A 25,839-nucleotide genomic window follows, 5' to 3' on the forward strand; every position below is an offset into this window, starting at 1 on the left:
TTTTTTGGCTTCTGCTATGCTACTACTTTTGCTTCTGCGAGGCCAGTGAGTTGCTTTCTGGAATTTTCCCCCCTTGCGTTGCTCATCTTCACGTGGCCGCCTTGAACTGCCTATGCCCTACCTGGCACCTTGAGGTAAGGTAGCTAGCTGTCTTGAGCTGCATGATATGGACGTTAGCTCAGAGACACGAGCTGCATCATTTAGGTAGTCAGACTCGCAGTTGGTTTTCCAGGTTTCCGGGGCTGCAATTCTACCGCGGGCCGCTCACTCTGGGAGAGAGCGAGGGAGAAACAGAGGAAGAGATGTGCCGCTGCCCATGGCAATAATAAATCCACACGCGCAACACGTTCCGTTTTCGAAGAGTACACATCGCTGCCTTCCCCGTCGTTCCCCTCACATACACGCCTCTCCCCTTCTCCTTCTCTCTCACACTCACTCACTCACTCACTCACTCACTGTCGCTCTTACTCACGCGCCTGCTGCTCTCACTCTCCCCCGAATTCCAACAGACAACACCGAACCACCTCTGTCTCTCTCTCTTCCTCTCCGTGTCTCGCAGCCAGCCGTTCGCGTCTCTGCCACTTGGACGCATATATAATCCAAACCTGCCGCGCCACTCCGTCCCCCACACACCGACAGAAAAATCGGAAAAGCGAAACGAATCCTGCGGATATACACACCTTTTTTTTACCCGAGAGAAAAGAGAAAGAGGCAAATGTCGGTTGCCGACTTCCGCGGAAACCCCCCTCCTTCTGCACAGCGCCTACTTTGAGGACGAGAGATACCACCCACCAACCATCCGCTCTTTTCTCTTCTACTAATTCACCCTACCCTCTTCCCCCCTCCCTCCTCCCCCGCCGCTCCCCCTCCGATCCAAATTCGGCTTGCGCCTCCGCTGCGGCCATGGTTACCAACTCTGACATCATTACGCTTGACAACTTTGAGAAGCTGCTGCCAAGATGGGACCCCGCAGGCTCCAATCACCTATATGCCATTGTTGATATGGGCAGGTCAGTACCCAAGGGTTTTTTTTTTTTTTTTTTTTTTTTTTCCCCTTTAGATCATTCCTGTTAATCCTTTTTTTTTTCTTTCTTTTTTCTTCCGGCTCGCCCCCCCGGATCGCCCCCCCTGTAGGAAAAACCTTGGGAAAGCCCTTTCTTTTTTTTTTTTTTTTTCCGTTCCCCCTTGAGATCATTCCTGTTAATCCTTTCTTTTTTCTTTCTTCTTCCTTCCGGATCGCCCTCCAGGATCGCCTCGCTGAGAGGAAAAACCTGGGGAAAGCCTGTCTGTTTGTGCCTGTGCTTTTAAGCCTCATTCTCAAAGAGCACACATACATCCTTTGCCTTGACACCACGACCGCGGACGACACCAGCCGGATATGCTTTTAGTTCCCGCTGTTTTGAAACTACAATACCTTAAAAACAAAGCTGGCCTCGAAACTGACCCGAGCCCCGGCCCCGCTACAGCAACGGCATCCGCTTCTCCATCTCGGACCTCACTCCGCCCCAGACTCGCCTCCTCCGGCCCATCTACCGCGAGCGCGCCGGCATCTCCCTCTTCGACGCCCTCAACTCCGCCTCCACCGCCGCCTCCGAACCTCTTACTTTTCCCCCCGAGACAATCACCCAGGTTGCAAAGACCCTCGCCCGTTTTCGCCGCATCGCCGTCTCCTATGGCGTCCCCCCGGCCCACTTCTCCGTCCTGGCCACCGAGGCCATGCGCCGCGCCGCCAACGCCCGCGACATGCTGACCGCCATCCGCCAGGCCGCCGACATTGGCGTCCACGTCCTGGCCCCCGAGGTCGAGACCCTCTTCGGCGCCGTCATGGGATCGCGGTCCGCCTTTGTCGACGTCGCGCGCGGCGGGCTGTTCCTCGACCTGGGCGGGGGCTCCGTGCAGATGACCTGGGTCGACACGCGGCTGCCCGACTACGAGATCGCCGCCGCCAAGGCGGGTGAGAGCATGCCATTCGGCGCTGCTAGGCTGATTCGTATTCTCGAGGGGCAGTCGGAGGAGGTGCGTACGCAGGAGAAGCAGAAGCTCAACGCGAGCATGCAGGGCGCCTTTGCGAAGCTGTGCGACAAGTTCCCCGCGCTCGCGCAAGCAAAGGCACAACACGCCGAGGCTGCTGCCGCCGCCAACTCTTCCTCCTCCGCCACCACCACCACGACGAACGGCAGCATCGGGGTACCCGGGGGCATCGACGCGTACCTCTGCGGCGGCGGCTTCAGGGGCTACGGGTGCATGCTGCAGCACAACGACCCGATCCAGCCGTACCCGATCCCGTCGGTGGGCACCTACACCGTGACGGGCGACTTCTTCAAGCAGACGGACAAGATGCGGCGCGTCAACCGCGAGCACGAGGGGAAAATCTACGGCATGTCGAAGCGCAGGAGGCAGCAGTTCCCGGCCATCATCGAAGTCGTCGAGGCCTTTATCCGCACTGTCCCGCACCTGCGGACCGTCACCTTTTGCGGAGGCTCGAACCGCGACGGCGCCCTGCTGATGAAGCTGCCCAAGAGCGTGCGGGAGAGCAACCCGCTCGAGGCGCTCGCCGGATTCCCCATCCAGGCCCCCGAGGAGAACGGCGCCACGGGCGGGGACCTGGCCGTGGCGCAGGCGATCCTCCGGACGTTGTACGGCGCCGTGCCGAAGAACGTCGACGTCTCGCGGACGCCGACGGTGTTTTCCTTGGGTCTGGGACCGCTTTTTGCGAGGCAGGTTTGGATCCACCAGGGCGAGGACGACGACGCCAACGCCTCGTACGCGCTGCACGAGGCCGTCACGCGGGACCCCAGCGCGCCGGGGCTGACGCACCTCGCGAGGGCGGTGCTGGGCCTGACGGTGTGCGCGCGGTGGGGGTCGAACCTGGGGCCGATTGACGCGCAGCTGTATGAGAACCTGAGGGGTCTCGTCGCCGAGGCCAAGTCGGAGAGCGTGTTTTGGGCCGAGTACCTGGGCGCCGTGGCGGCTATCATGGTTGATCTTGTGCCGGCGTGGCCCCAGAGCGTCGAGGAGCTCGAGTCGACTTTGAGGTATGTTATTTCTTTCTTTTTTTTTTTTTTTTTTTTGGCTTCCTCCGGTTGTGTCTCTGTCAACTTTTTGAAACAAAGTGCAAGGTGCTCGCTGCTGGGGTTTTTTCCCACGACCACGAATGGATGAAGACTAATGCGAATTAAACAGATTCGAAGCTACGCAGACGACGGACCCCACGAAGAAGCGGGCGAGCATCGATTTAACTGTCCACGTGGCCCCCGGCGCGGCCGTGGGTATCGATCCCGCCGATGTCATGGGCCGGTTGTCAAACGTTGGCAAGAAGCGCAAGGACGGGACGAAGCCCGATAAGAAGGTTTCTGTCAAGATTGTGGAAATGAAGTAGTACTTACAAGTTCTTCCTTTTTTGGGTTTTTGACGAGTCGATGAATCTTATAAAGATACCCCCCCTTCTCCATCGTCACTTCACCTTATTTTGGTCCTCGTTGAATTCCCGGTTTCTTGTATGAGTGATTCATCGTGTAGGGGATCTGAGTCTGCTTGTGTGGTTGTTGATTTACTTTTCGGTTATGCTCAGAAAGGGGGTTGGCTACTGCCATGGAGATTCGGCTCGAGAACTGGTACCGCAGGAGGGTAGTTTCTGTGCTTCACCACACTCTGGACATCAACCTCGTAATGTTTGATACACTGCTCTACAGCCATGAGCGTCTTTCTCATTCACCTAATCGTAGGCAACATAATCACCCTTACATTGTAAAAAGCAGGTCCTGATTAGCGCATGGATTACACAGGGATGCACGTTATTCTCTTCCTCTGCAGCATCATCTGCAATGGTGCACCATTCCTCTTGCAGCGAGGCCTTGCCCCGTGACAAGAGAGTATCTGAATTGAATGATATCGAGCTGTCCTGGAATGGTTCAATCATCATGGGAGGATGAGAATCACCGCTCCCCCCCTTTTTTTTCCAGCTCTGCGTCGTATCAGATCCGAGCGGGACCACATCACTCTGTGAGTCGACGCGGATGTGAATCAACCAGGACGACACCGAGGAGAAGCGGGTGCAGGTCGACATGATGGTTTGACATTTACAGTAAATGAAGTCATTATCTCATCTGGCTGGGCGAGATTGCCCTATTGACGGGAGTCTACGTTTGATTGATGCTTGCTGCGGTTTGGACTTTGTCGCGAATTAGTAGACGATGCCGAACGAGCAGAGGACGGGTATTCGACGGGTGAAGCTTTCAGGGAGATCAATCTTTGCTACTCGAAGCCTGGTGAAGTGCCGGTGAAATGCCAGTGGTGACGGCGGATGTGGACAGTCCAAGAGAGTGTCGCGCCTCCCATGGAGACGTTTCTTTGGGGGCCCCTCACGATCTCTTGGTCATCTTTTTGATGATCTTTAGTCAAAACCAAGCGAGACGCAGTCAAAGCAAGGTGAAGCTGGTGGGCATATGACAACGAAGTCCGCCCAGGTGTTGCGTTGGCAGTGCTAGCATCGCTGGTATCACCACTCTTGAGGTTGAGGATAACAAATTGGATCAGTTTCGCCGACGTCAGGTCCGGAAAGTCTTGGTGTCTTTGGGGATGGTTGCTGCGAGCGTCAAGCTTTGGGCCCGCAGCCATTCGTTGCAGGGGCTTTGAACAGCGTGAGGTCAAGCTGCTACGACATGGACTGCGATGAATTACAGAGGCGCGTGACGGTGGATCTCATCCAGTTTACTCGAATCTTGCTGCCACTCATGGGACGACTGCGGAGTGACGAACTCACCCAGACGGTTCATCTCAACTTACGCTTGGCCTCGTTTGGAGAGTCGGGCGTGGACACCGCTGACTTTGGATGTTGAGCTATCGGCGAAAGCGTTTGCAAACATGAGTGAGAGTACACTAGCAGAATCAGCCTCAGGAGTCACAGCATCTTCAAGTCTGTTTAACACCCAGAATGAGCATATACCCTTCAATACCAATCGAGCAATGTTTCCAGATTCGTATATTCCCTTTACATAATTCGGTCCATTCACCAACTCAAAAGTCTCCGGATACGACTCAACAAGGACGCCTCGGGCAGGGGACGCAGGTGGACCAGAATTGTCCACCGACGGCAGCTTTACTTCGTGTAAGTCGACTCAACTATGACAGGGTATAGTGCAACTCACCCTCCCTCAATCGGGGGATATCCGTAATCCCTCTCTCTTGAATCCATTTGCGAAATCGAATCTGGGGTTGTTGCGAATCTTGCCATGAAAACATCCCCGTGGTCGCTGAGGTAGATCGTTGTGGCCGTCGATGAGCGGCGTCTTGAGCAGAACCCGCTTCGCTCGCTCGTCAACGTCGAGTTTCTGATAGGGATTGTTTGATGATGCCATCGGGTGAGTGCTTTACTCGATTTTCGTTTCCAAACTCGAATGACAATGGAGTTGACGAGTACATGATAGTTCAAAATCAAATTATACGCGGAGCTCGTCAAGCTACCCTCCAGTGTCGCGAAGTCCGACATTATGGTGTCTACGTTCCCTCGGTCAAGTGTTGCGGGCTTCCCGCGCAAAAGGGAGGGTGTTCCTTGATGCCGTTGGTTCCGTCACAGATCAGAGCTAAGTTCGTCGTGTCTTGTCTTTGTGTGCATACCAAACAATACCAATGTTGCTGTCTTTCCAGGTTCCAGAAACTCCAGCCAGGTTCTCGCACAACAGTGAGTCCGCACATGAGCTCTTGATTGGGATTTAATGTGTAGGTCGACTCGGACGGATCTCGAGCTCATGACCATTCCTGGGTCCTGGAATCTGGAATGCAGAATGTCCGTCAACGTCCCCCTTCAGACCGATCAAGACACAGAAGTGATGGCATTTTGGCATAGCTTCGCTTCCTAATTCGTGTTCCATCTGCTGTTCTGATCCAAGGAAACAGTCCCACCGCTTGATAACAAAAAAAACCAAAGGTATTTCAGCAACCTCCCATAACATCATCTTCGTCGTCGTGTTCGTCAGCACCAGAGCGTTTACCATTGGCCGGCTTTTTGGTTTGCCTTCGTTTGAGAACCTTCATTTCTGGGTCTACAACTAGGGCCTTGAGGCGGTGATCAATAATGTCAACCTCTGCAGTGATCTGTCGATCTGGTGGAGGTTAGCATCGCTGACCTCGGGTTATCAGCAGTCTATGGCACTCACAGAAAGTATCGCGGAGGCCCAAGGCATATTCAAACGACTGAGCAATCTCTCCATGATGGGTCTTGTCCAAAGACATTTTGAGCGCCGCCGAGGTGCGGAAAGAGCTTCCGTAGAAGACCGCCACGGCGTTAAGAAGAGACTCGGCGTTGTTGGCGGTATGCCACGACCTTATGTTCTTCAGCAAGTCTCGATAGACGAGCATCATCTGCCATAACGCTGCCCAAACAGCCGGTCTTTCATGATTCTCAATCTTTGACTTTAAATACTTGTCTAACTCGGCGAGAACATCTCGTTCAGATGCTTCTAGAGCGTACTTGGCGACACCGCGGATCTGGGCTTGCGCAGAGAATGATAGTTCGGTTACTGGACCGTTGTTTGACGGCGCAAAGTAGAAATTAGGTGTCCGATAGACTTTGTACATTGATTTAAAGGTATGCACTTTTTGCAAAAGTTGAATCTGAAAGCAGTTAGTGGTGGACATTCTCCTTTCGGATGTCTCTCCGCAGAGTTCATGCAAAAAATCCGTTCGTACCTGAGGACGGTGACTGACGCTGAAGCGGTCGCATTGGAAAGGTTTTGAGTAGAGCTTGATGAATGATTCAATGCCGCCTTCGAATGTTCTGTGGTCTTCTGACGAGACTTGGAGTTCGGCCCATTTGACGAGTTCCTCTTGCACCAATGCCGGATTGGGATGGTCCCTCGAAAAGGTGCAACCACCGTGGTTGGGTGCCGTGCAAGAGTAGTTCCTCAAGGCTGCCGGGATCGAAGCTTTGGTGTTATCCCGCTCGAACAGAATTCGTCCGTAGAAGATCGGCCCTCGGAACTCGGGGCTTGCTTGTCTCAATGTATCATTGACAGCACGATCTTCCTTCTGAGCCAAGCAAGCAACTAGGACCGGTCAGGATTTCGCATGCAACAATGGAAGGTTCCAAATACTTACACCTCCTGGAGGAAAATTCCTTGGCAACGGTGCTCAAATCTCCCCGGATACAGTAGACCTCGGAAGAGTTCATGTTTTCTTTGATGCTGAATTTCGTGCATGTTTCGCATGGATCGGTAACTAAGCAAGGTACCTTCTGGATTCGGCATTTGAGGCAGGCTCCAGTTCCTCTGACTTGGTTCACCTTTTTGACATCTTTGACGACCCGTGGCCTGGAAGCGGCAGACTTCTTAGTGACGCGTGTAGGAGCATCAACCTGAAGCGTCAGAGATCTAGGAGGGTTCTGGGCTGGGTCGTAGTGTGGCGTAGTCAACTTGTCGTCGTAACCACGCAGCCGCCCGAGGTCACTGTAGGATCCTTGGCCAGGTAGCTGGACCTCTAGAGAGGATGGAGAGCTGGAGAGAATGGAGGCCGGTTCATCGTTGGGTGTTACAGGCTCCGGGGTGTGAACGGAAGAAGAGTCGTCGGTGATGGAGCGGGTGCCAACGGAGGCTGGGTAGGTAGGGAACATTTCAGACGCTCGGCCGTCATCTGAGGAGAGACCTGAAGAGCTGGAGGTGTCTCCAAGGTACTGGGCCCAGGTCGCCTCTTCGAAATAGGTCTCTTGAGGTTGTTCGTCATTCGAGAAGACTACTTGACCGCCTCGAGCCACCCTAGGTGTGACATGGAAGGACGCCTTGATGTTTGCCGACCTCCTCGGGTAGGTGCCCAAGAAGATGTGGATATCACTCTCAATCTCCATTTCGGTCATGTAAGTCGATATGAGTGGATAGGTCATGCACAAGGGCAATTTCAGAGACCCAGTGTTTGGCAAGGATTGCAGGATTTTGCGGCTGTAAGGTGATCCCGGGGTGTGTTGTTTCTAAGTTTTGTGAGGGGTTTGGATACATCCTCAATCAGTTTATAGACCATCTTGTGCTGAGGCTCTTCGAGTTCATGCATCGCGAACGTGGTGTTGTAGATTTCGGTGATAGCTGTACACGCTATTGGCCAATTCAACTTCCGCCCCGTAAATACCTTAGTATACCAATCAGACACCCATGGTTGACCGAGAATTGCAACCGTTTATGCGAAGACCGATCGATGGTTCATTGGCAGTTGAGCGTTACATAAGCCGGGCATCGCAGCTGAAGATGGCCAGTAAGCGCCAGACAGCGTGACTGTGAGTCTGGAGCATGGGCGCGATCCATATCCACCCAAGGGAGGACCTCGACAGCGTTCGCTTTGTCAAGCTGGTGTGGAATCATGGAGGAAGACCATGTCAAGGTTCAACCTACGAATGCCTTTTGAAGTAGGGGAATATGTGTTTACTTATGTTGCCTTGATAGGAGCCATCTGAACGACGCTCTGTGTTTATGTGCGGAAAGATGCCACACGCGTGTTACCTTCCGCTACACCCCCCGCGCATTGCCCGGGCCTCGAGCGAACTTTGCGGTGCCGCTGAACTTGTAGTCATTCAGGACGATGCTGTAACCAGTGATAAAGTTCCCCCGTCACATGAAATCCTGGTTCGTAGCCTCGTAAACTCGCTTTATCAACCTTTTCGTTGATGATAATGATGATTGCCACGACGAATTTTGAGATTGTCATTTGTTCAGACTCTCAGTGGGGTTTCGAGAGTCTCAGCCACAGTCTTGCATATTCACCGTAGAGCCCGAGTAACTCCATATCGAGGGTATCTGTGTCTCGCACAGATTATTAAGCAAGACGAGATACAGAAAGACGGAACAGTGCCGAAGACGGCCCTCGGAAGAAATAACTTGTTTAGCGTTCCGTCCCCGGACCACCGATAGCGGGGCAGCCGGCCGGGGATGGCGGGGTTGAGGTTGCCAACGTCCAGCAGCTGGACACTTTACCTTCAGGTACTCCTACTCCGTACAGTGAAGTGTGCCGAGGTGAGGTGGGACGGTCCCACGGTCCCTGCAAAAGGGACGTGCACTTGCCTGCCTGGGTAAATGGCCCCACCCAGTCAAACCCATCAAACGTCACTTTCCCAACGCTTCTCGGGTCGCGCCATGTGCCATGTCTTCAACGGCAATTTGCATCTGCTGCTGCGTCGCAAACTTTCTTCCCTCTCCAACAATGGGAACCAGTTGAAGCTTCTAACCCAAAATGGCGCCCGGTCTGCTATCTTATGTTCCAATCATCAACCGCTTTGTCTCAGACGGCGAGACGGCGCAAACCATTGACATTCCTCCTGTCGAAGTTCACGATGTCGAGACCGATCACGACCGACGGGCGAGATGCCTCAAGCACCTGCTGAGGGCCAACCACGTCAACCACTCCATAATCTACCACAACCTCGAGTTTGACAACCACACGGCACACGTCCTGTCATCGGCTTATTTGCTGGGCGCAACCGACCGTCAGCTCCAACATATTTACGAAGTCGAATCCAAGGAGCTCGAACCGTGGAAGGAGTCTCCCGCCGAGGTCACCGACGACGACTGGAGAGACCTCCTCGGTGACAAGACGTACCAGAGGGCATATGTTGACTTCTTTGAGGACTCTTTGGCCTACAGCTCCTACGACTGGAAGAAGGTAGTCGACAAATTCATGTTCACTAGCGACGAGCCTCTGGTCCATGGGCTCATAGGTGGTCGTGCGTATTCCCTGGTGGAGTAACAAAATACATCTAGCTAACCCCTCACGTAGTTGGCCACCCCCTCATCCACCTCGGATATGCTTACGAGATGAACTCCAAGGAGATCGCCATTGAAGCACTGGCCTTGGCTGCCACGCAATACAACTTCTTCCACCAATACCTGGACGAAAAGAAGTATACGAGGCCGTCGTCATTCAGCTCCAAGTCAACGTTCGAGCTGATCAACAAAGTCGCTGGGGACAAGCAACTGGATGGATTGTTCAAGGAACCGTCCTTGGGCAACCTCGATGTTTTGTTCGCAAAGCATGAAAGCATCGTCCTGGAATACTGGAATGCGTGGACCATCACGGATCCGGTGAAGCAGTTTGAAGAGTCACAAGAGCTTGCCGTCGCGCTCTTCGTTGCAACCGTACCCCCTGGTACCCACGGATACAACTTCTTCGCTGTGCATCTCCTCACGACGAGCCACGCCGTCCGAATTCTCCTCCCGGTGATTCCGGCCAAGTTTCACGTAAGCTTAGTAAGGGAGTGGTGGCTGCTTGTACTCGGGGTCTACATTTCCCTCCTGCGGCCAAAGATCGACCCCGACAATGTGGAAACAGACTTGAAGCAACGCCACTGGGGGCATGTCGAGCACGAAGCTCTGAATTCTCAATGGGCTTCTGACGCTCACTATGTTAAAGGTCAGTCCGCAAACTCATTTGTAAGTCTAGCATGCAGAAACTGACCAATGTCTCAGCGATCCGCGCCATGAAAGAGGCGTCCAGGACCTGGGGTGATGTGCACGAGCGGTACCTAGCGTCTGCTCTGACATTCGTTGACAACTTCCGTGGATGGACGCACTGAGCTGCTCGCCCGATATCTGGGCGGGCTCAATGGAACAAATATGCAACCGGCAACGAATTTTCCCTCGACGTATAACTTGACCAAACAAAACGGGCCTAACTTCGACTGTCTTTACATCAGCTTTACTGTACAACACAGGGTACATAGCATGGGAATGATTCTGAACGTGTAATGAAAATGCCAATCTATCCAAAGACTTCCTGCTCAAACACGCAAGGAATCTCGCCATTTGATAGAGACCCTTGTGAAAACAGCAGAGTACGCAATCTAAGTGCAGCTTGCATTCATGAAGACAGATTTGTGTAGCTAATTTCCCCGCTTCTGCACTTGACCCAGATGCCAACTCGGAGCTGATGGTAGGATTTTCTTGCAGCTTCGTGTATGTCGGGTTGAATTCAAATCGTTCACTACCTTAGTTAGGTACGTATCTCAGGAACTTGACGAAATAACAGCCAATATGGTTGTTCATCAAGGTAAGGTACCTTTACTTAGGTACCCTAAGTAAGGTAAGGTGCAAGAGACGTGGAAACCCGCTGCGGAAATGGCCGGGGCCACTCCGGGCTCGTCAGGTAAGGTACCGCGAGACCGGATGGTTTAGCGACGAATTAGTGTCCACTCGCTGTAAAGTGCAGCAAAGTGGGGGCCAGATTAGCGCGGCTCCAAGATGACGAGGACGCAGCAGCTCCAGCTATGCTTTCCAGGTTAAGGTATTGTTAGCCGCCGAAAGGAAAGTGCATGCTTGGTCAGTATTTCTTGCAGATTATTCACAGCCTCAACATCCCAGATCGTCAGCACAAATTCGACGCGTCGGCCGGCCTGCAAACCTGCAGAGAACATGCGCTCATGTTGAGCTTCTTCACCACTGTCCCGCCCAATGGCTCCGCCAGCCAAACGAGGGAGGCGCAACGTCGTTGAGTCCGATGATGAGGATGACCGACCCAAGACGAACACCCTCACGAATTTCCTCCTCTCATCACCCTCCAAATCAGAATCACGAGGCGCGACCGCATCTCCCAGCCCAACGAAACCGCAGAATCGCTTGCCTGAGAAGCGCCGAACTACCGCGGCGCCAGCTATATTCCAATCCCGCAATGGTTCGTCGAACAAGAGCACAAAGAGCCCGAGTACCAGTCCTGAAAAGTCCAAGAGCAGACCGACGAAGCGCGTCAAGGTGGAAGAGAAAGGCCGCAATGGAAACCTCATGACACTGTTCTCCAAGCAGGCATCAAAGTCCAGCGCAAAGCCAGCTGCTCCCTCGAGGACGGTACCTCTCGACGACATAGTAAGCGACCCGATATCCGAGGACGACGATGTTGCAGAGCAGAAAGCCAGCACCTCGAGCATTGTCGGGCAGAATGCACGGAAACGGTTTCGAGACAACACGCCCGTCTCGTCGTCAACAGCGCTGGTGTCAAGCCAGAGATTTCTCAAGCCTCCGCGCCCGAATAAGCCGGCACCTCTCGACGACGACTTGCGACCGTGGTCGGAACGCTTTGGGCCCTTGAACTTGGACGAGTTGGCGGTACACAAGAGGAAGGTGTCAGACGTGAGAAAGTGGTTGGAGGACGTCCTCGCCGGACGTATGCGCCAGCGGCTCCTGATCCTCAAAGGTGCTGCGGGTTCGGGGAAGACCACCACTATGCGACTTCTGGCAAGGGGCATGGGCTACGAGCTTCTGGAGTGGAGGAATCCAACCGGCGCTCTCGGCGCACATCTTGGGTACACATCGGCTTCCGCACAGTTCCAGGAATTCCTGGGCAGAGGCGGGAAGTTTGGCCAACTGGATACCGATCTGACAACCGAGGCACCGCGTCCTGCCAGCGCGAAACCCGACTTGCCTGGGAAGATCATACTCGTAGAAGAGTTCCCCAACACCTTTTCAAGGTCTTCCACAGCCTTGACCTCCTTCAGAAACACGATACTCGAGTACTTGGCATCGAATATGCCGTCACTTTCAAACTATGGGCGGCGGCCTGCAAATGAGCCCATCACGCCAGTCGTTTTGGTCATCTCGGAGACACTGTTGACCACAACATCAGCATCGGCAGATAGCTTCACCGCGCACCGGCTGCTTGGCCCCGAGATTTTGCGGCACCCTGGGACACGGGTCATCGAGTTCAATGCCGTTGCGCCTACGCTGCTCGCGAAAGCACTGGAATTGATCGTGATGAAAGAAGCACGCAAATCCGGGAGGAAGCGCACGCCAGGGCCGCAAGTGCTGAAACGCTTGGGCGAGATAGGGGACATCCGCAGCGCAATCTCTTCTTTGGAATTCATGTGCTTGAAGGGCGACCAAGACGCGGATTGGGGAGCCAAAGTCGCCTTGAGCAAGCAGTCCAAGGGCGCCAAGGCGGGCATCTCTCTTACCCAAGGAGAAGAAGATACACTAGAGCTCATTTCTCAGCGCGAGGCGAGTCTTGGCATATTTCACGCTGTTGGAAAAGTGGTCTACAACAAGAGGGAGGAAGCGCCCTCAACATCGAATCCAGCCGAGCGCTTACCCAGCTACCTCGCGCATAACTCCCGCCCGAAGCCGTCAGAGGTAATGGTCGACACGCTGGTGGACGAGACTGGCACAGATACGCAGACCTTCATTTCGGCTCTCCACGAGAACTACATGTTTTCCTGCGAAAATGTACCCCCCCTTGACGCGTCGACACCCCTGGATTACGTCAACGGATGCATAGAGTACCTGTCCGAGAGCGACTTGCTTCTTCCGTCATGGGACTCTTTCTCTGGCGGCAGAGGCTCTTCCAGCTTTGGCAAGGACTCGGGTAGCCATATCCTTCGGCAAGATGAGATTGCCTTCCACGTCGCCGTCCGTGGCATGCTCTTCTCCTTACCTTCACCCGTCAAGCGCAAGGCTTCAACCGGTGCCAAGGGCGCGGACGCCTTCAAGATGTTTTACCCAACTAGCCTCAAGCTGTGGCGGACAAAGGAGGAGTTTGAGGCCCTCGTCGATATCTGGTCGACGAAGCTCATGAGGGGGGAAGAAAGCGCGCCGCGAAAGAGCCTCACCGAGGGCGCCAGTGCGTTTCGCCGGCCCAAGCAGGCGGATGTGGGCAGCTGGATGGCGAATCACCAGTCAAAGCCCAAGTCGGCTCGGGAGACCTTATCAAAGACGGACGCGAGCGCGGCACCGGCGCCGCTGCTATCCCTCGGCAGCTCGGCCCGCAGGGAGATGCTGCTCGAGCGCCTGCCGTACATGGCCTCCATCGTCCGCGGGCGCAGGTCGACGCTGCACTCCTTCAAGCTTAAGGATCTTGAGAAGGTTGTTTCCTTTCAGGGGATTGGTCCGCAGACGGGCGACGACGAGGAAACGGATGCCGAGGACGCGCCGGAGAATGACGGCGTCATGACGGGCGATGCGTGGGCTACTGATAAGCCGTCCGAGGAGGCGTCGCCGCGGAAGAAGGGCTCTGCTTTCCGGCACAAGGGCGATGGGTCGGTGGCTGGTTTGGCGGTGCAGAACCTAGTCATTAGTGACGATGATATTGAGGATGATTAAGGGTGTAAGGGATGAATGGGGAGACTGACGGGCTTAGATTTACACACATACACTCTCGGAAGACTACAGGGTTGGCGAGGAGTTCTTTTGGTGTGGGAAAACAAAGGTTGCACTTGATGTCGTCTTGAAGAATTGGGGTCTCTTCGTGGGGAGGGCTCTATGTAGAGGCGGTGTCTTTGCTGAGGAACATGTAACGGTTGAAGAGAGTCTTGATCGTGGCATCATCTCATCTCGTACGTAGTACCCTGATTGAGAGACTGGTTTTTCCCTCTTTTTGTGAGTCGCGTGTGTGTGTTTCGCTACCTTGATGAGAGACCTCTTGTCGTTGGCGCTCCCTCGTCTCGTGGATCTCTGCTGATGTGTATGTGATGTGAACTTTCTCGAGATACTCCTCTAAATTCACTGGGCTTCTGCTTGAGCACTAATGTGTCGACCGAGGTACTTGGAGATATTCGAAACCATCCAGGTTCGTTTTCCTATATATACACATGTTAGAGGCCCTCGACTTACGAAGCGAGACGAAACGACATGGAAGTTCACTGTCAAAAAGCTAACGAGCACACACTTGTCTTGTTGTGAAGCCAATATCTCCCTTTCCGCTTGTGAGTAGCCTACATATCTCGGCACCTTTCAAACGCGGAAGCGCTCTCGACCTCTCATTTGTTCCTTGGAAGCGTTGAGAAAGGAATACTTGAATAGAGAGGAAGACGGCGGGAGGAAGGAGCACTCTAAGGCGAAGTCCGAGTGTGAGATGCTTTTGGCATTGGCTCTCGCCAGTCCGTGGGATGACTTCGTCTCCTGCCTCGATTCCGTGGAAACTGAACCAAGTCAATAAAGTGGCAGCTGTTGCGCTACCGCCCTAGGTGGTACAATCGCATACATTTATAAGGTAGTCGTGACCGCCAAAGACGATGGAAGAAAGGTTGTCAAGATGCTGGTCCATATATATAGCGACATAGAGACAGTGCCGGACTACGCTAACCGCCTCGTCGTGAGGCTTCCTGCACCCATGTATATGTCCAAGGCCTGTATCGGCGTGCTTCTCTCGACTCGCTTGCTGCATAAAACCCCGCGCGGACTGCAATCCACCGCTCAAGTGCGGCAGCACCGCGACGTATTCTATAGTTCACATGTGAAGGAACTCGAAAAGCAGTCGGCGGCCTACGATTTGCTCAAGTGTACTTTACAACAGCATCATGCGTATAGCGCTCAACCTCGTTTACTCATCGCCACCCTAATCTACCGTTCGTGGTTCTTAGGATCATACAACTAGAAAACTCCTACGAAGAGAGCGGTTTGTAAGGGAACGTTGTCTAGTGTGGAAGCGTTGAGTTTCCTATCAGACACTCCTCTCTGCTTGGTGTACTTTGCTGCAAAGTCTAAAAGCAACCAAGGATTTACTAACGAAAATGTCTTTTCGCTTGTCCTTTGAAGTAGAAACGGTGGAAGAGAAAAGCTTGGAGTCTTCTCTTCAGTGGACTAGGGTTCTAATCATCACGTCTTGGAAAAGCGTACTGTAGATGACTTGTTTCGGTGGATAGAATACATAGCTAGATAGTTTCCTCATGACACAGCACGATGCAAACTACATTGATGGCATATTACCTCCCTTCCGAGGGATATCCATCTTCGTTTCACCTCGATTCTTGCTCGTAGACACCTCGAAGCTTAGTATAGTCCTCTGGTCTCAAGGAAATGGCGCTGAAGCTCAGTTTTTCTTTTCCCCGACTCTAGAGCAAGCAACAGCACCGTGATTTTCGACATACCCTGTATCCCAGACCAGTAGTCTCAAGTACCATCTCCAACGAGCAGCAGTCTATCTGGCGCGATGGCAGAAATATCGATCAGTGTTCTTCCACCTCCATATCGTTGGAATCGTGAGGGCACTGCCGAGAAGTCATATTCACACCTATACCGGGCTTCAGCGAGCGGTCCAGGGTCCGAGGCTACACTAGCCGGCCGCCGAGCTATGTTGAGGCTTCCGCGCTTCAAGTTCATCTCTTGCCGCTTGTGCATGGCAGAAGACAATGAGTTGAGGCATTGGTTCCCTTCAGTTTGGGCCATGACTACTATATCAGGGTGAATGGTAATCTCCCGGAGGTGAAAGCTCACTCGACCTAGTTTGTGGCTTTAGCATGAGGAGATTCTGACCGAAAACACTAGACCTCGAGCTTTCTAGAATTGAAATACTCAAGACACAAGAGTCTTCGCTGATGGAAAATAATGCAATTTTGCTCAAGCACTTATGGTAAGTATACGTAGTGTTTCCTAGGCTTACTCATATGCTGTTCACCACGAAGCCTGGTAAATCCGTCTGTAAGAGAAATCGATGGCTTTAAACCACACTGTCAGCTACATCTTCTAGCCAGAATATAGTATCAGCATTGAACATGTCTGGCTTTCAACATTGAAATAAGAAGATTAACGATATAAGATGGTCGAGTGGACAAAGTGTCGTGAGAAGAGCATTGCTACTACAACAAACATCTACGAAACCACAGCAGGTCTCGGTTGAATCAAATGTTTCTTTGGGCCTAGCAATTGCCCTCAGTTGCCGCAATATCACCACCGGCGTCTTCAAGCAAATTCCGTATTGGTCCTCGTAACCTTCTCGCTTGATGTCGTCCAAATACGTAAATACCCGGATATACATGTGGACTGTTGCCCAGACGGGCGTGTCTGAATACAAGTGTAGGGGTCCGCCAACTCACCGACATACTATTGATACTCAAGGATTCGCGCCCGAAACAAGGTCAAATGTCGCAGAGAAAGAGCCCGGGCCGCCGAAGACATGTATGTTTGAACTCGGCGTCTCATACGTAGCCGGGTTGATTTGGAGATTAGTACTATGGTAGCATTATACAGTCACAAAACTGCTTGTCCAAGAGGTACTGTGAAGTAACTCTCGCGATATTCAATCATCAGACTCCTGACTTGGAATGGTGAAGAGTGTCTGGCTCGCCTTCTGAAGTGACGGGCCTGGACTAACATCATTGCTGTAATCCGGGCTGCAATTGTCCAACAAGATGTCAAGATACGTCCTAGTACTACCGACCAACGCAGCCTCGCGCTCGGGATTCCATCATCTCCATTGATAAGAATCAAGCCCTCGATCACATGAGTTTCAAGGAGGCTCCATCGCATTTAGCTGCGGTTGCTCACTCTCATCAGAGAGCCCCCCATCTCGTACAGTTCAGCATCCCGGTGATCCTATGCAACCGTTCCGCCCGCGCGGCGGCAAGAGCGTTAGCCTCGAGTCAGTAGCGATACTTCTAACAACCTCGATGTGAAGCTTGCAGGGTTCTTTCGACCACAGGTGAGCAGAATCTGCCCGAGACTGTCGGTGTCGCTAACAATTTTCGATCAAAGGGTCCCCATATGACACCTGGAAAACATGACTTGGGAAACATGTGCAAACGCGTATGTCGTCACCGAACCAAGTCCAGCTACTATCGGAAGCAACATGAGGGACGTCTTCGATCTGCGAGGAACGTCTTCGATCTGCAAGTGTCTATGGGCTGCTGCTTCCGCGGCCCGGGCCCTCGGTTGATGCTACGAGAGAGACGACGACCACACATGCACCGTAGAAACTTTGCCAAATCAACTACTCGGGGAGAGTCCTCTGTCACCCAGGCGTGGCTGAAGCAGCAAGAGAAACAACAGGGAGGCTGATGAACAACGCAAACACGCATGTCGTCAATCTTGACTCTTTGAGTCTCTCTGCTCAGGGCAGAAATTCATATCCGCGCAGAATTCCAACAGCATCCCTTACGATGATGGAATTTGTCACACATACGCACACATCCTTATTTCACCCCCTCGAGTTTGGTTGCACAAAACCATACAAAAGTCTCGCACACCACACACAATCAGACATCGCACAAGGCGACAAACGGGTGGAACACGCGGCGCGGCCGCGGCGGCATGGCGGCAGAGGAACTTTGGCCCCCATAAGCCAGAGCCTGGATCGGCCCTTCCCCCCCCCGGCTCTCTCTCTCCCATCTCCACGTTCTCTCCGCCCCTTCCCCCCGTGGGAATCCCCATGGAGAAGCGTCAAGCAAGGGAGTCGGAGACATTTCCAAGACAAGATGTAAGCCAAGGCAAAGGTAATGTAGTGTATCCGGGAGATAAGCCCTTCCCCCCCAAAACTCCTAGGGGCGTCATGGCGAGTCTTCATCCATACCTTCCACCCACACCGTCCCCCCTCCCAAATAATAAGTAAACACCATCGATCATTCTCCGCCCCCAGGGAAAGAACGCATGGTTTTTGATGTCCACACGCCCGACGCCGATGCCATCGAGACAACAGGACGCTTGCCTGGGACATTGCGGCTCCCTCAAGACTTCCAGGCCTCATTCACAACAGCATCCATGACTCTTGTCCGCACCGACTGATGTGTGTGTGTGTGTATCTCTGTACGACGAGCACGCCTCTTTCTCCAGCACTCCCATTGGCCAATTGCTCACCTTGCGGCCATCCAATCCCTATCATCCAAGATAAAGCTACGGGCGTACGTGTTACACACTGAATGCTCCCAAAAAGGGCAAAGATAACAAGAAAACCACCGCCACACGCAAACAAGCGCACACCATCTGTCTACACCACACCCTCAGACCCCCTCCAGGTCTCCCTCCCCAAGGTCGCTCCAGTACGAAGAAACCTTTCCCTACTTCGCTGCTCTGCGATACCTACGGTACACACACCCTTATCACGAAAAGTACGTAGTTAATACACCACCCTTTCACCAGAGAATCCACCAAGCCCTTCCGGAGCCGCCTAGCCTCCATGGCACGTCCCCCATGGGGGTGGGCCCCCCTTCCCCCCCACGCTTTCGCCGTGTCCATGTCTTTCTCTCTCATCTGTGTTATCACCATCACACGAACCGCAAAAACGCCTCGTCTCCCGCCCTTTTGCATCAGCGCACATATCTCGGATCCGTCTCCCCGTGGCTTACGCATGTATCTCTTGCGTTTTCTCCCCCCCCCTTTTCCCGCCATCGTTGTGCCCAGACCAGGTCCGTACCATGGCATCACCAATAAAAAAAAAGTGTGTTCTCTTCATGCATCTCGCCGCCGAGAATAGAGCTACGAAAAGCGATTACACACACACCCCGTCTCCGGCTCAGCCACTGCCCGCAGCGCGCGGTCCGGCGGACGGCATTTTTTCTATGCTTCGCTGACTAAACCCGGCACGGAGGGAATCGGCACGGGGAATGGTGAGGTAGGTTACCCAGTCCGAGCCCTTTCCTCGGCACTCATTCACCGAGGGGGGAGGGGGGGCATCTAAAGGTACAGCGGACGGGTGTGATGAGGTTTCCTCTACCCATTGATTCATTCAGCTGCCACTTGGTGTACGTCCGTCGTCCCCCACGAACGAAAACGGCAAATTCCTCCTTACCCCTCCAGATCATCGCTGCAAGATGTACGTAAGCAAAGAGGCAGCATATGCGACATGTAAAGAAAACAAATCCAAAATCCAAAAAGCGGGTTTCTCTCCGCCTTTTTTGTCCCCAATCCTCAAAAGTGATCGACACGGAGGCCAGCTTGACAGCGGATACGGCAATGCGTGTTTTTCAATTCAGTTTCGCCACCTCCCACCTCCACATGAAGCTCTTCGCCCCCTCCACCAAAAACAGAAACAGAAACACGTCTCCAGACAAGTAGTGTAGGTACTCCAGTCCCAATCCCCGGTTGCGTGCATTTTACCTTGCGTCCCTGCTCCAGGACCCTGATTTCCAGTGGGGGAATATGAGGGCGGAGGGGGTAAGGGGGTAAACAACTAAACCCTGCGTCGTCCCGATACCGCAAATCTCTCTTCGTTTCGGTATCATGCTCTCATCGTGCATATCATCACGACATGCCACACAGACCCTTGTTCCTGTTCTTGTTCTTGCTCCTGTTCACCATGTCTTGCCTTTTGCCTCCAATTCGCCGCTCCGTGTTAGTCACAAATATCGGTGCAACCCGGAACCTAAATCATCCATCAAGAGATGAAAAAAAAAAAACAAAAAAAAAAAACCGTCCGGTTGATGTACCATCGCCCCCCTACCCAGGAACTGCGCGCGTATCTGAGATGGGCCATTACTCAAACACGCCGATTTCATGAGATAAGCCGGCGGCAAGACTTTCCCTTCCCTTCCCGCTTGACACAATTGCCGCCCAAAACTCAAAAGCGGCGAACCCGATAGAGAGAGAGATACACGTAGATAGAGAGCGGGATTAGTGACATGTGCATTTCAGGTTTGCCCGCCGGGGCTTCAATGGACAACAGCGATTCAGGACGCTGCAGTTGAACTTCCTCCCTCCGTACCTCCCCCCCAAAATCCAAAGGAAGGAAAAACAATAAAAGGTGAGCAAAACTATATGAAAAAAAAAAAAGCAAGACCGAAAAGCAGAATTGTTCAAGAACCATTTGACAGCAACCAAAGAACATAAAGGCAGGGGGAGAGATACGCCCCCCACAACGACCAAGGCTTGGGATACCTCTGGAGCCACTTACTTATTGGACCCTGAAAATCCTGAAAATCTGTTACTCTTTGCAGACGGGGAACCACTATGAGGAGCACGCAACACCTGGGAGGAAAAGCGCCACACACAAGGGAATGGCAAAAAAAGAAGGAAAAAAAAAAAAAAAAAAAAAAAGGGAGGGGGACCAAAAAGGAACAGGGCAAAAGGTTTGCGTAGTATTGAAGTTTCCACCCCATCTAGCAGTACTTTACAGAAGCCCGTAAGCGCGTAGAGAGGCGTTTGCATCATCAGCCACCACTATCACGCTTTCCACCACCCCCATCACCATCACCATCAACACCATCACAACCCAGTCAGCCATAAGCACACCAAGCACCTTGTATAATCCCCGGAAGATGCCCCAATCTTAAGTTCCAACGTAAGCAGCCTAAATCCATACAACCATCATACAACGAACGCCCTGCCCTAATTCCCCAAGGAGAGAAGAGGGAAGCAGGGTGCGGCAGCCCAAAAAAACAAAAACAAAAAAAAGGATCGATAGATACTGAGATAGTAGGGATGGAAGAAAGAGAAAGATCTCCGCAGGGATCAAGGGAGCCTCAAAATGTCAACATCAGCCGCATTCCAACCCTCAACCATCGTCCTTCTCGGCCTTACGAACCCCATCCCCCCCTTTCCCTCAAGGTACCTTGGCTAGCACTCTAGTTCACCTCGACCCGTCTTCCCCGTCCCGCTCATAGAGGTTCCCGGCGTGCACCACCCGGCAGGCCGCGGGAAACCATAATCAAACAAAAACATGTCCCCGGATATTCACAAAAAAAAATGTCTCCATCCTCCCGCCCCATGGGGGTAGGGCCGCCCAGTGGAGAGAAGAAACCCCCAGGAGGGAAGGGGAACAAGACCAAGATTACGTATAAGAATAGTCTAGAAGCACGTCATCTATTCATACAAAGTCATACTGTACCTCTGTACCCTGTATCTAAATCTGTCATTGCCCTTGCCAGCCGGCCAGACTTGACTCGGATCGAATCAACACACCCTCCCCCAACACCCCCCTCTTTTTCATCATCCCCCCCCCCCCCCCCCCCCCTCTGGCCCTCAAAAACCTGCATCTTACAGACGCCGCACCTAATCAGGAGCGGCAGCGCCAATCTCCTTGCCTCCATGGCGGTCAAGCCCAATAGCCATCTCCTCCCTTGCTTTTCAGAGATGGTGAGAAAAAGGAAACATGCTTAGACACTGGAAACACTGGAGACATCTGGCGTAATGGTGCACAGAGACCACGAGGTAAACGGCCGGGACAGGTACACAACAGTCAAGGTCCACCCCCTGAACGTGGGTGGATGAACATCTCGCGAGAATGAACGGACAGGAAGAGTATTGTTGGTCGTGTGGATTTGGCATCTTTGCCACGGCGAGTTCATTTGCTCGAGCCTTTTTCTGCCTTTCTATATACATTGAACCGGGGTCTCATCTTGGTATCCCGCTCCCCTCGGCGGTACACATTGTACGCAACTTTCCCACTATCCATCCCTTGATGCCCGGGGGTTTCATGCAAGCCATCGTCGCCGAGAATGCTCGATATCTCCACGCAAAGCACGCCGCGCCCGATATGGACAAGGTCTACATTGCGGAGTCGACGTCAAGTTCGCAGCTACGCCATGCCCAAATTCCACTTCTTCCCGCAGCACTAGTCTCGAGTGCCAGAGGCACGTCAAACCCGCCTACACCCCAACCTGATGAGACCCAGCCAATTGTTGTTGTGAAACAAATCATTTTCTTTTGTTCTCCGCCCTCTTTCCCAGTACGCCATTGCTGAAACCCAATACCTGGACCCCAATCGTGTGCCAGGCCATGCTGGTGAAGACCAACCTGTACCCAAAGTTTCCCCAAAATGATTGTTACAAACGTATTCCGTGTATCGTCATTAAACCCCCACGCAACATTCCTAGTTGCTATGATAGTGAGGGCGTTGACCAGCCCATTACCATGATCCGCATGCCGAAGCGCCGGTATCCCACCATGTACCATTCCATTTTGAGCGTGCGACCATATATGATGAGCCGTCGACTCGATGCGTGATAATGCTCCCCGTGCGATGGTGTGATTAGACCACAATCCTGCCTGAATCCTCTGCGTTGGCCTGATTACATCTTCGTGATGACAGCTGAGATGTGAAACCCCGTCAGCCTCTCACAGAGGCACCTGGATATAACCGCGTCCACCTTTTCCCGTATCGTACACCCACTACCACGAACGATGTGCCGATTGAGTTTCGCGGGTGTTGAGCAAGAAAATCTGAAACCCAAGCCGCCCTCACTCGGCGCTTCACTTCCTCCATCCCACGTTCCAAATAACATGAGCAATATCCCGGGCTGTATTAACTGTATCAATGACCCGGCCGATGATGCCTTCGTTGGAAGATGATTCCCCCTCTTCATATGGCATGAACATACCTGACGAGGTCCGACGCATGCCAGCTGGTTCGGCGTTCAGACTGTTGGTGGATGATGATCGTTGTAAGCCTGTAGACTTGTCGTCGGTTTTTGTCGGTGACTGCCAACCCGTGGAAACGGCCTCCTCCTCTTCGTCATCTTCGTCATCAAAAAAAAACTTGCCGGAACCCTTTGAAGGTCGAAGAGTTTCTTGCGACGAAGATGGAGACATCACAGGACTTCTGTACGACGTGCTGTGCTTCATGGCTGTTTCTTGTGGCTCGGGCGTGTCTTCGCGATACTTGAGAGTGGTTGATGGCAACATGGCAATCGTCTTGCCCTCAGCAGCGGCAGCGGCCTTTGCCGACTTTCTCCGGAGCAGGGGCGTCTTCTTCTTCGTTCGTGATCTCTTCATCATGATAGCTCCCTCGTCCGAATCGCTATTGTCGTAACGCTCAGTATCGGCATCTTCCTCATCATCTTCGTCACCCTTGATATCAACTGCGATGCATTGAGACACCTGCTCGTTGAAATGGATGTGCTTCTTCTCGCTGCACGGTGAGATGATGCCGGAAGAGGTGCTGGACGGGCACAGGTTGGAGCTTTCGCGGCTAAGTCTTCTCGATGAGAATGGAAAAGTAACGTAGTCTGTGCTTGCTCGTTCCAGTGTTGGTCTGGCCAGCCGCCTACGTCCGTCCTTTTCTTGGGCCTGGACTGCAGCGGCAGCCTGCTTCAGCAAGGAGGAGGCAGATAGTGACCTCTGCAGCATGACTTCGGACATACTCCTCTTCTTGAGGATGGGCTTCTTGTTGACAAATGAGTTATTCTTAGTGAGCCGGGCGCTGTTGGGGTCGGTGGTGATGGGGTTCAGCGTGTTTGGACCCGTCTGCAGTGGTCCGTAAAGCCATGTGACATCACAGTCCTTGAGCCTGCTACGAGTTAGTTTGAACTTATTTGTGCTTTCACAATACCTACCAATTCAGGGTCTCGGGAGAGACAGTTTTCAACTTGTTCTTCGCCTTCATCCAGGTTCTCCATGATGCGTTTTCTAAGCGAGCCGCGTTGCTGTACTCGGATCTCCGGGCCACGATAAACTTCCATGATGACCAGATATCCTCCTCTTTCCAGTTGTGCGAGAGGTAGTCAACGTGACGCGAGGGCTGGGCTCGCACGGCCGTGTCGTCTTCTGCGTGTTCTACATCTAGGATAAACTCTGGTGTGTTGGGCCTGGAGGTGTTTCCATCGGTGTCGTTGTCGACAGGCGAGACAGTGTACGAGTCACCCGTCCGGGGACTCGTTGGTGCTTCCAGGTCTTCCACTTGGTCAAAATAGCCAGACTCTCCGTAATGGGGGATAACGAAGTGGTCGTTGGCGTGCACCGCAAGGTCTAGTGTGTCGTCGCAGTCGGATGCAATGGAGACGTTGCTGGCAGGCGTTGATGAGCAAGACAGGTCGGTAGATTCGGCATGAGTAGTCCTGGGGGAGGAAGGAGCCGATGATGGCGCGGAGTCAGGATACACCTTTGCGTCTGCAAATACGTCGCTGATGTGGGTGGGGGTGGGAGCTGAGTGGAAGCTTGATTGTTTTGTGACAAATTTTGGTTGTGAGTGCGAACGTCGCAGGTTAGACGAGGAGAAGTAGGTGTTCTCCTCTGAAGATAAAACGACAGCCATCGTGAATGTGTTGAGGCGAATTGAGGAACGTTAGTTCCTAATCGCCGTTAATCCGGTACAAAAGGGAGCAAGTTCGGTCATAAGTATCCAAATGGAAGTTGGGGTCGTCGGCTTGGTGTTGTTGTGTAGGTGGTGAAGAAGAGTTGATAGCAGCAGGTCGTAGATCGTGTGGACCAAAGAGTCGGGATCGGGGCGACGGCTACGAAGGACGGAGAGGGGGCTGTTTTGTCCGGGAGGATGACGGTCCCTTTTTCTTATTCCTCCCACACCAGGCCGTTGGTTGTACCGTGCAAGTTTTCGATGGCTCAGGACCTAGCGTGGTGGCGTCCCAAGAAACAAAGGCGGTGACTGGAGCGATGCGCGGGGGATTCGCCAGTGGAAAAGGCGGAGGAGTAGTCGATCACGTAGGGCGAAACGGAAGAGCAAAACTGGCTCGCGCTGGCTTGGACTGACGGTACACGCGTGAGGGTCAGTGACGACGGTCGAGGAGAGACGATGGCAGAAAATGATATCGCTGCAACTGGGAAACGCAAACGAAGACGTGAAATTCAACCGGGTCGCAGTAGTAGCGGGAGGAAGCGGGTGGGAGGTGGTTTGTATATGCTCGAGTCTCGAGTCGGGGAGGTGGAGAGTGAGAACAAGAGGAACACCCGAGGTGTGAAGAAAAGAAGGGATGGGTGGACGGATGGAAAGGGTAGGTAAGTATCCGTGGGATGGAGAATCGGGCTGCTCGATAGCCAGGCAGGGTAGGGGAAGAGGAAAAAAAAAAAAGGTAAAAAAGTAAAATACTGGGTAGGGGAGCGGATCGAGAAACTGGAACGACCACCGGCACGTTCGAGCCCCAAAGGCTGATTGCAAGTCTCGTTCTTTTGCCCGCCCCAGTGGAGTCTGTCGGTGGATTAGGAGGAGAGAGACAGAGAAAGGTAGTGTAGGGGAGAAAGAGTGAGAGACATAGGTACGGACACACTCACGTACGGACACGCCAGGTCAGGGCAAGATATGACAGGGGAGGGGTGAAGACGTACTCCGTACTGAAAGATGGAAGATGAGGGGGGTCCAAGTCAATATGGAGGGGGTCAGAATGCAGAAAGGCAGAGCGACGAGGGAGAAGAGAGGAGGGGCGTGGGAGATGACGCTCCGGGGTGTGTGGGAGACACAGTTTTTTTTTTGCCTTTGCGTCTGGTCGTTCGGGGTGGCCTCGATGGTGCA

The 25,839-nt window shown here is 53.1% G+C and overlaps 6 protein-coding genes across 6 annotated transcripts; 3 read left to right on the plus strand and 3 right to left on the minus strand.

The window, feature by feature from the left end:
* Positions 1-903: 903 nt before the first annotated feature.
* Positions 904-3,379, plus strand: CORC01_11031 (Ppx/GppA phosphatase; the record flags this gene model as incomplete). The annotated part of the gene is made up of 3 exons (XM_022622658.1): positions 904-1,010; positions 1,467-3,035; positions 3,184-3,379. The coding sequence occupies 3 exons, from the start codon at positions 904-906 to the stop codon at positions 3,377-3,379; spliced, it is 1,872 nt and encodes a 623-aa protein (XP_022470793.1).
* Positions 3,380-4,254: 875 nt separating this feature from the next.
* On the minus strand, positions 4,255-5,194 carry CORC01_11032 (uncharacterized protein; the record flags this gene model as incomplete). The annotated part of the gene is made up of 3 exons (XM_022622659.1): positions 4,255-4,570; positions 4,786-4,917; positions 5,148-5,194. 3 exons carry the CDS (start codon positions 5,192-5,194, stop codon positions 4,255-4,257), a joined length of 495 nt encoding a protein of 164 aa, XP_022470794.1.
* Positions 5,195-5,931: 737 nt separating this feature from the next.
* CORC01_11033 (uncharacterized protein) lies at positions 5,932-7,837 on the minus strand (the record flags this gene model as incomplete). Its single annotated transcript, XM_022622660.1, has 4 exons — positions 5,932-6,101; positions 6,156-6,612; positions 6,688-7,043; positions 7,096-7,837. The coding sequence occupies 4 exons, from the start codon at positions 7,835-7,837 to the stop codon at positions 5,932-5,934; spliced, it is 1,725 nt and encodes a 574-aa protein (XP_022470795.1).
* A 1,370-nt stretch (positions 7,838-9,207) lies between these two features.
* On the plus strand, positions 9,208-10,546 carry CORC01_11034 (uncharacterized protein; the record flags this gene model as incomplete). The annotated part of the gene is made up of 3 exons (XM_022622661.1): positions 9,208-9,697; positions 9,751-10,383; positions 10,440-10,546. The coding sequence occupies 3 exons, from the start codon at positions 9,208-9,210 to the stop codon at positions 10,544-10,546; spliced, it is 1,230 nt and encodes a 409-aa protein (XP_022470796.1).
* An 874-nt stretch (positions 10,547-11,420) lies between these two features.
* On the plus strand, positions 11,421-14,054 carry CORC01_11035 (Rad17 cell cycle checkpoint protein; the record flags this gene model as incomplete). The annotated part of the gene is made up of 1 exon (XM_022622662.1): positions 11,421-14,054. One exon carries the CDS (start codon positions 11,421-11,423, stop codon positions 14,052-14,054), a length of 2,634 nt encoding a protein of 877 aa, XP_022470797.1.
* An 8,796-nt stretch (positions 14,055-22,850) lies between these two features.
* Positions 22,851-24,630, minus strand: CORC01_11036 (protein phosphatase type 1 complex subunit Hex2/Reg1; the record flags this gene model as incomplete). The annotated part of the gene is made up of 2 exons (XM_022622663.1): positions 22,851-23,886; positions 23,933-24,630. The coding sequence occupies 2 exons, from the start codon at positions 24,628-24,630 to the stop codon at positions 22,851-22,853; spliced, it is 1,734 nt and encodes a 577-aa protein (XP_022470798.1).
* Positions 24,631-25,839: the final 1,209 nt, after the last annotated feature.

This window comes from Colletotrichum orchidophilum, assembly GCF_001831195.1.
Source record: "Colletotrichum orchidophilum strain IMI 309357 chromosome Unknown Scaffold_115.1, whole genome shotgun sequence".
Classification (NCBI taxonomy): domain Eukaryota; kingdom Fungi; phylum Ascomycota; class Sordariomycetes; order Glomerellales; family Glomerellaceae; genus Colletotrichum; species Colletotrichum orchidophilum.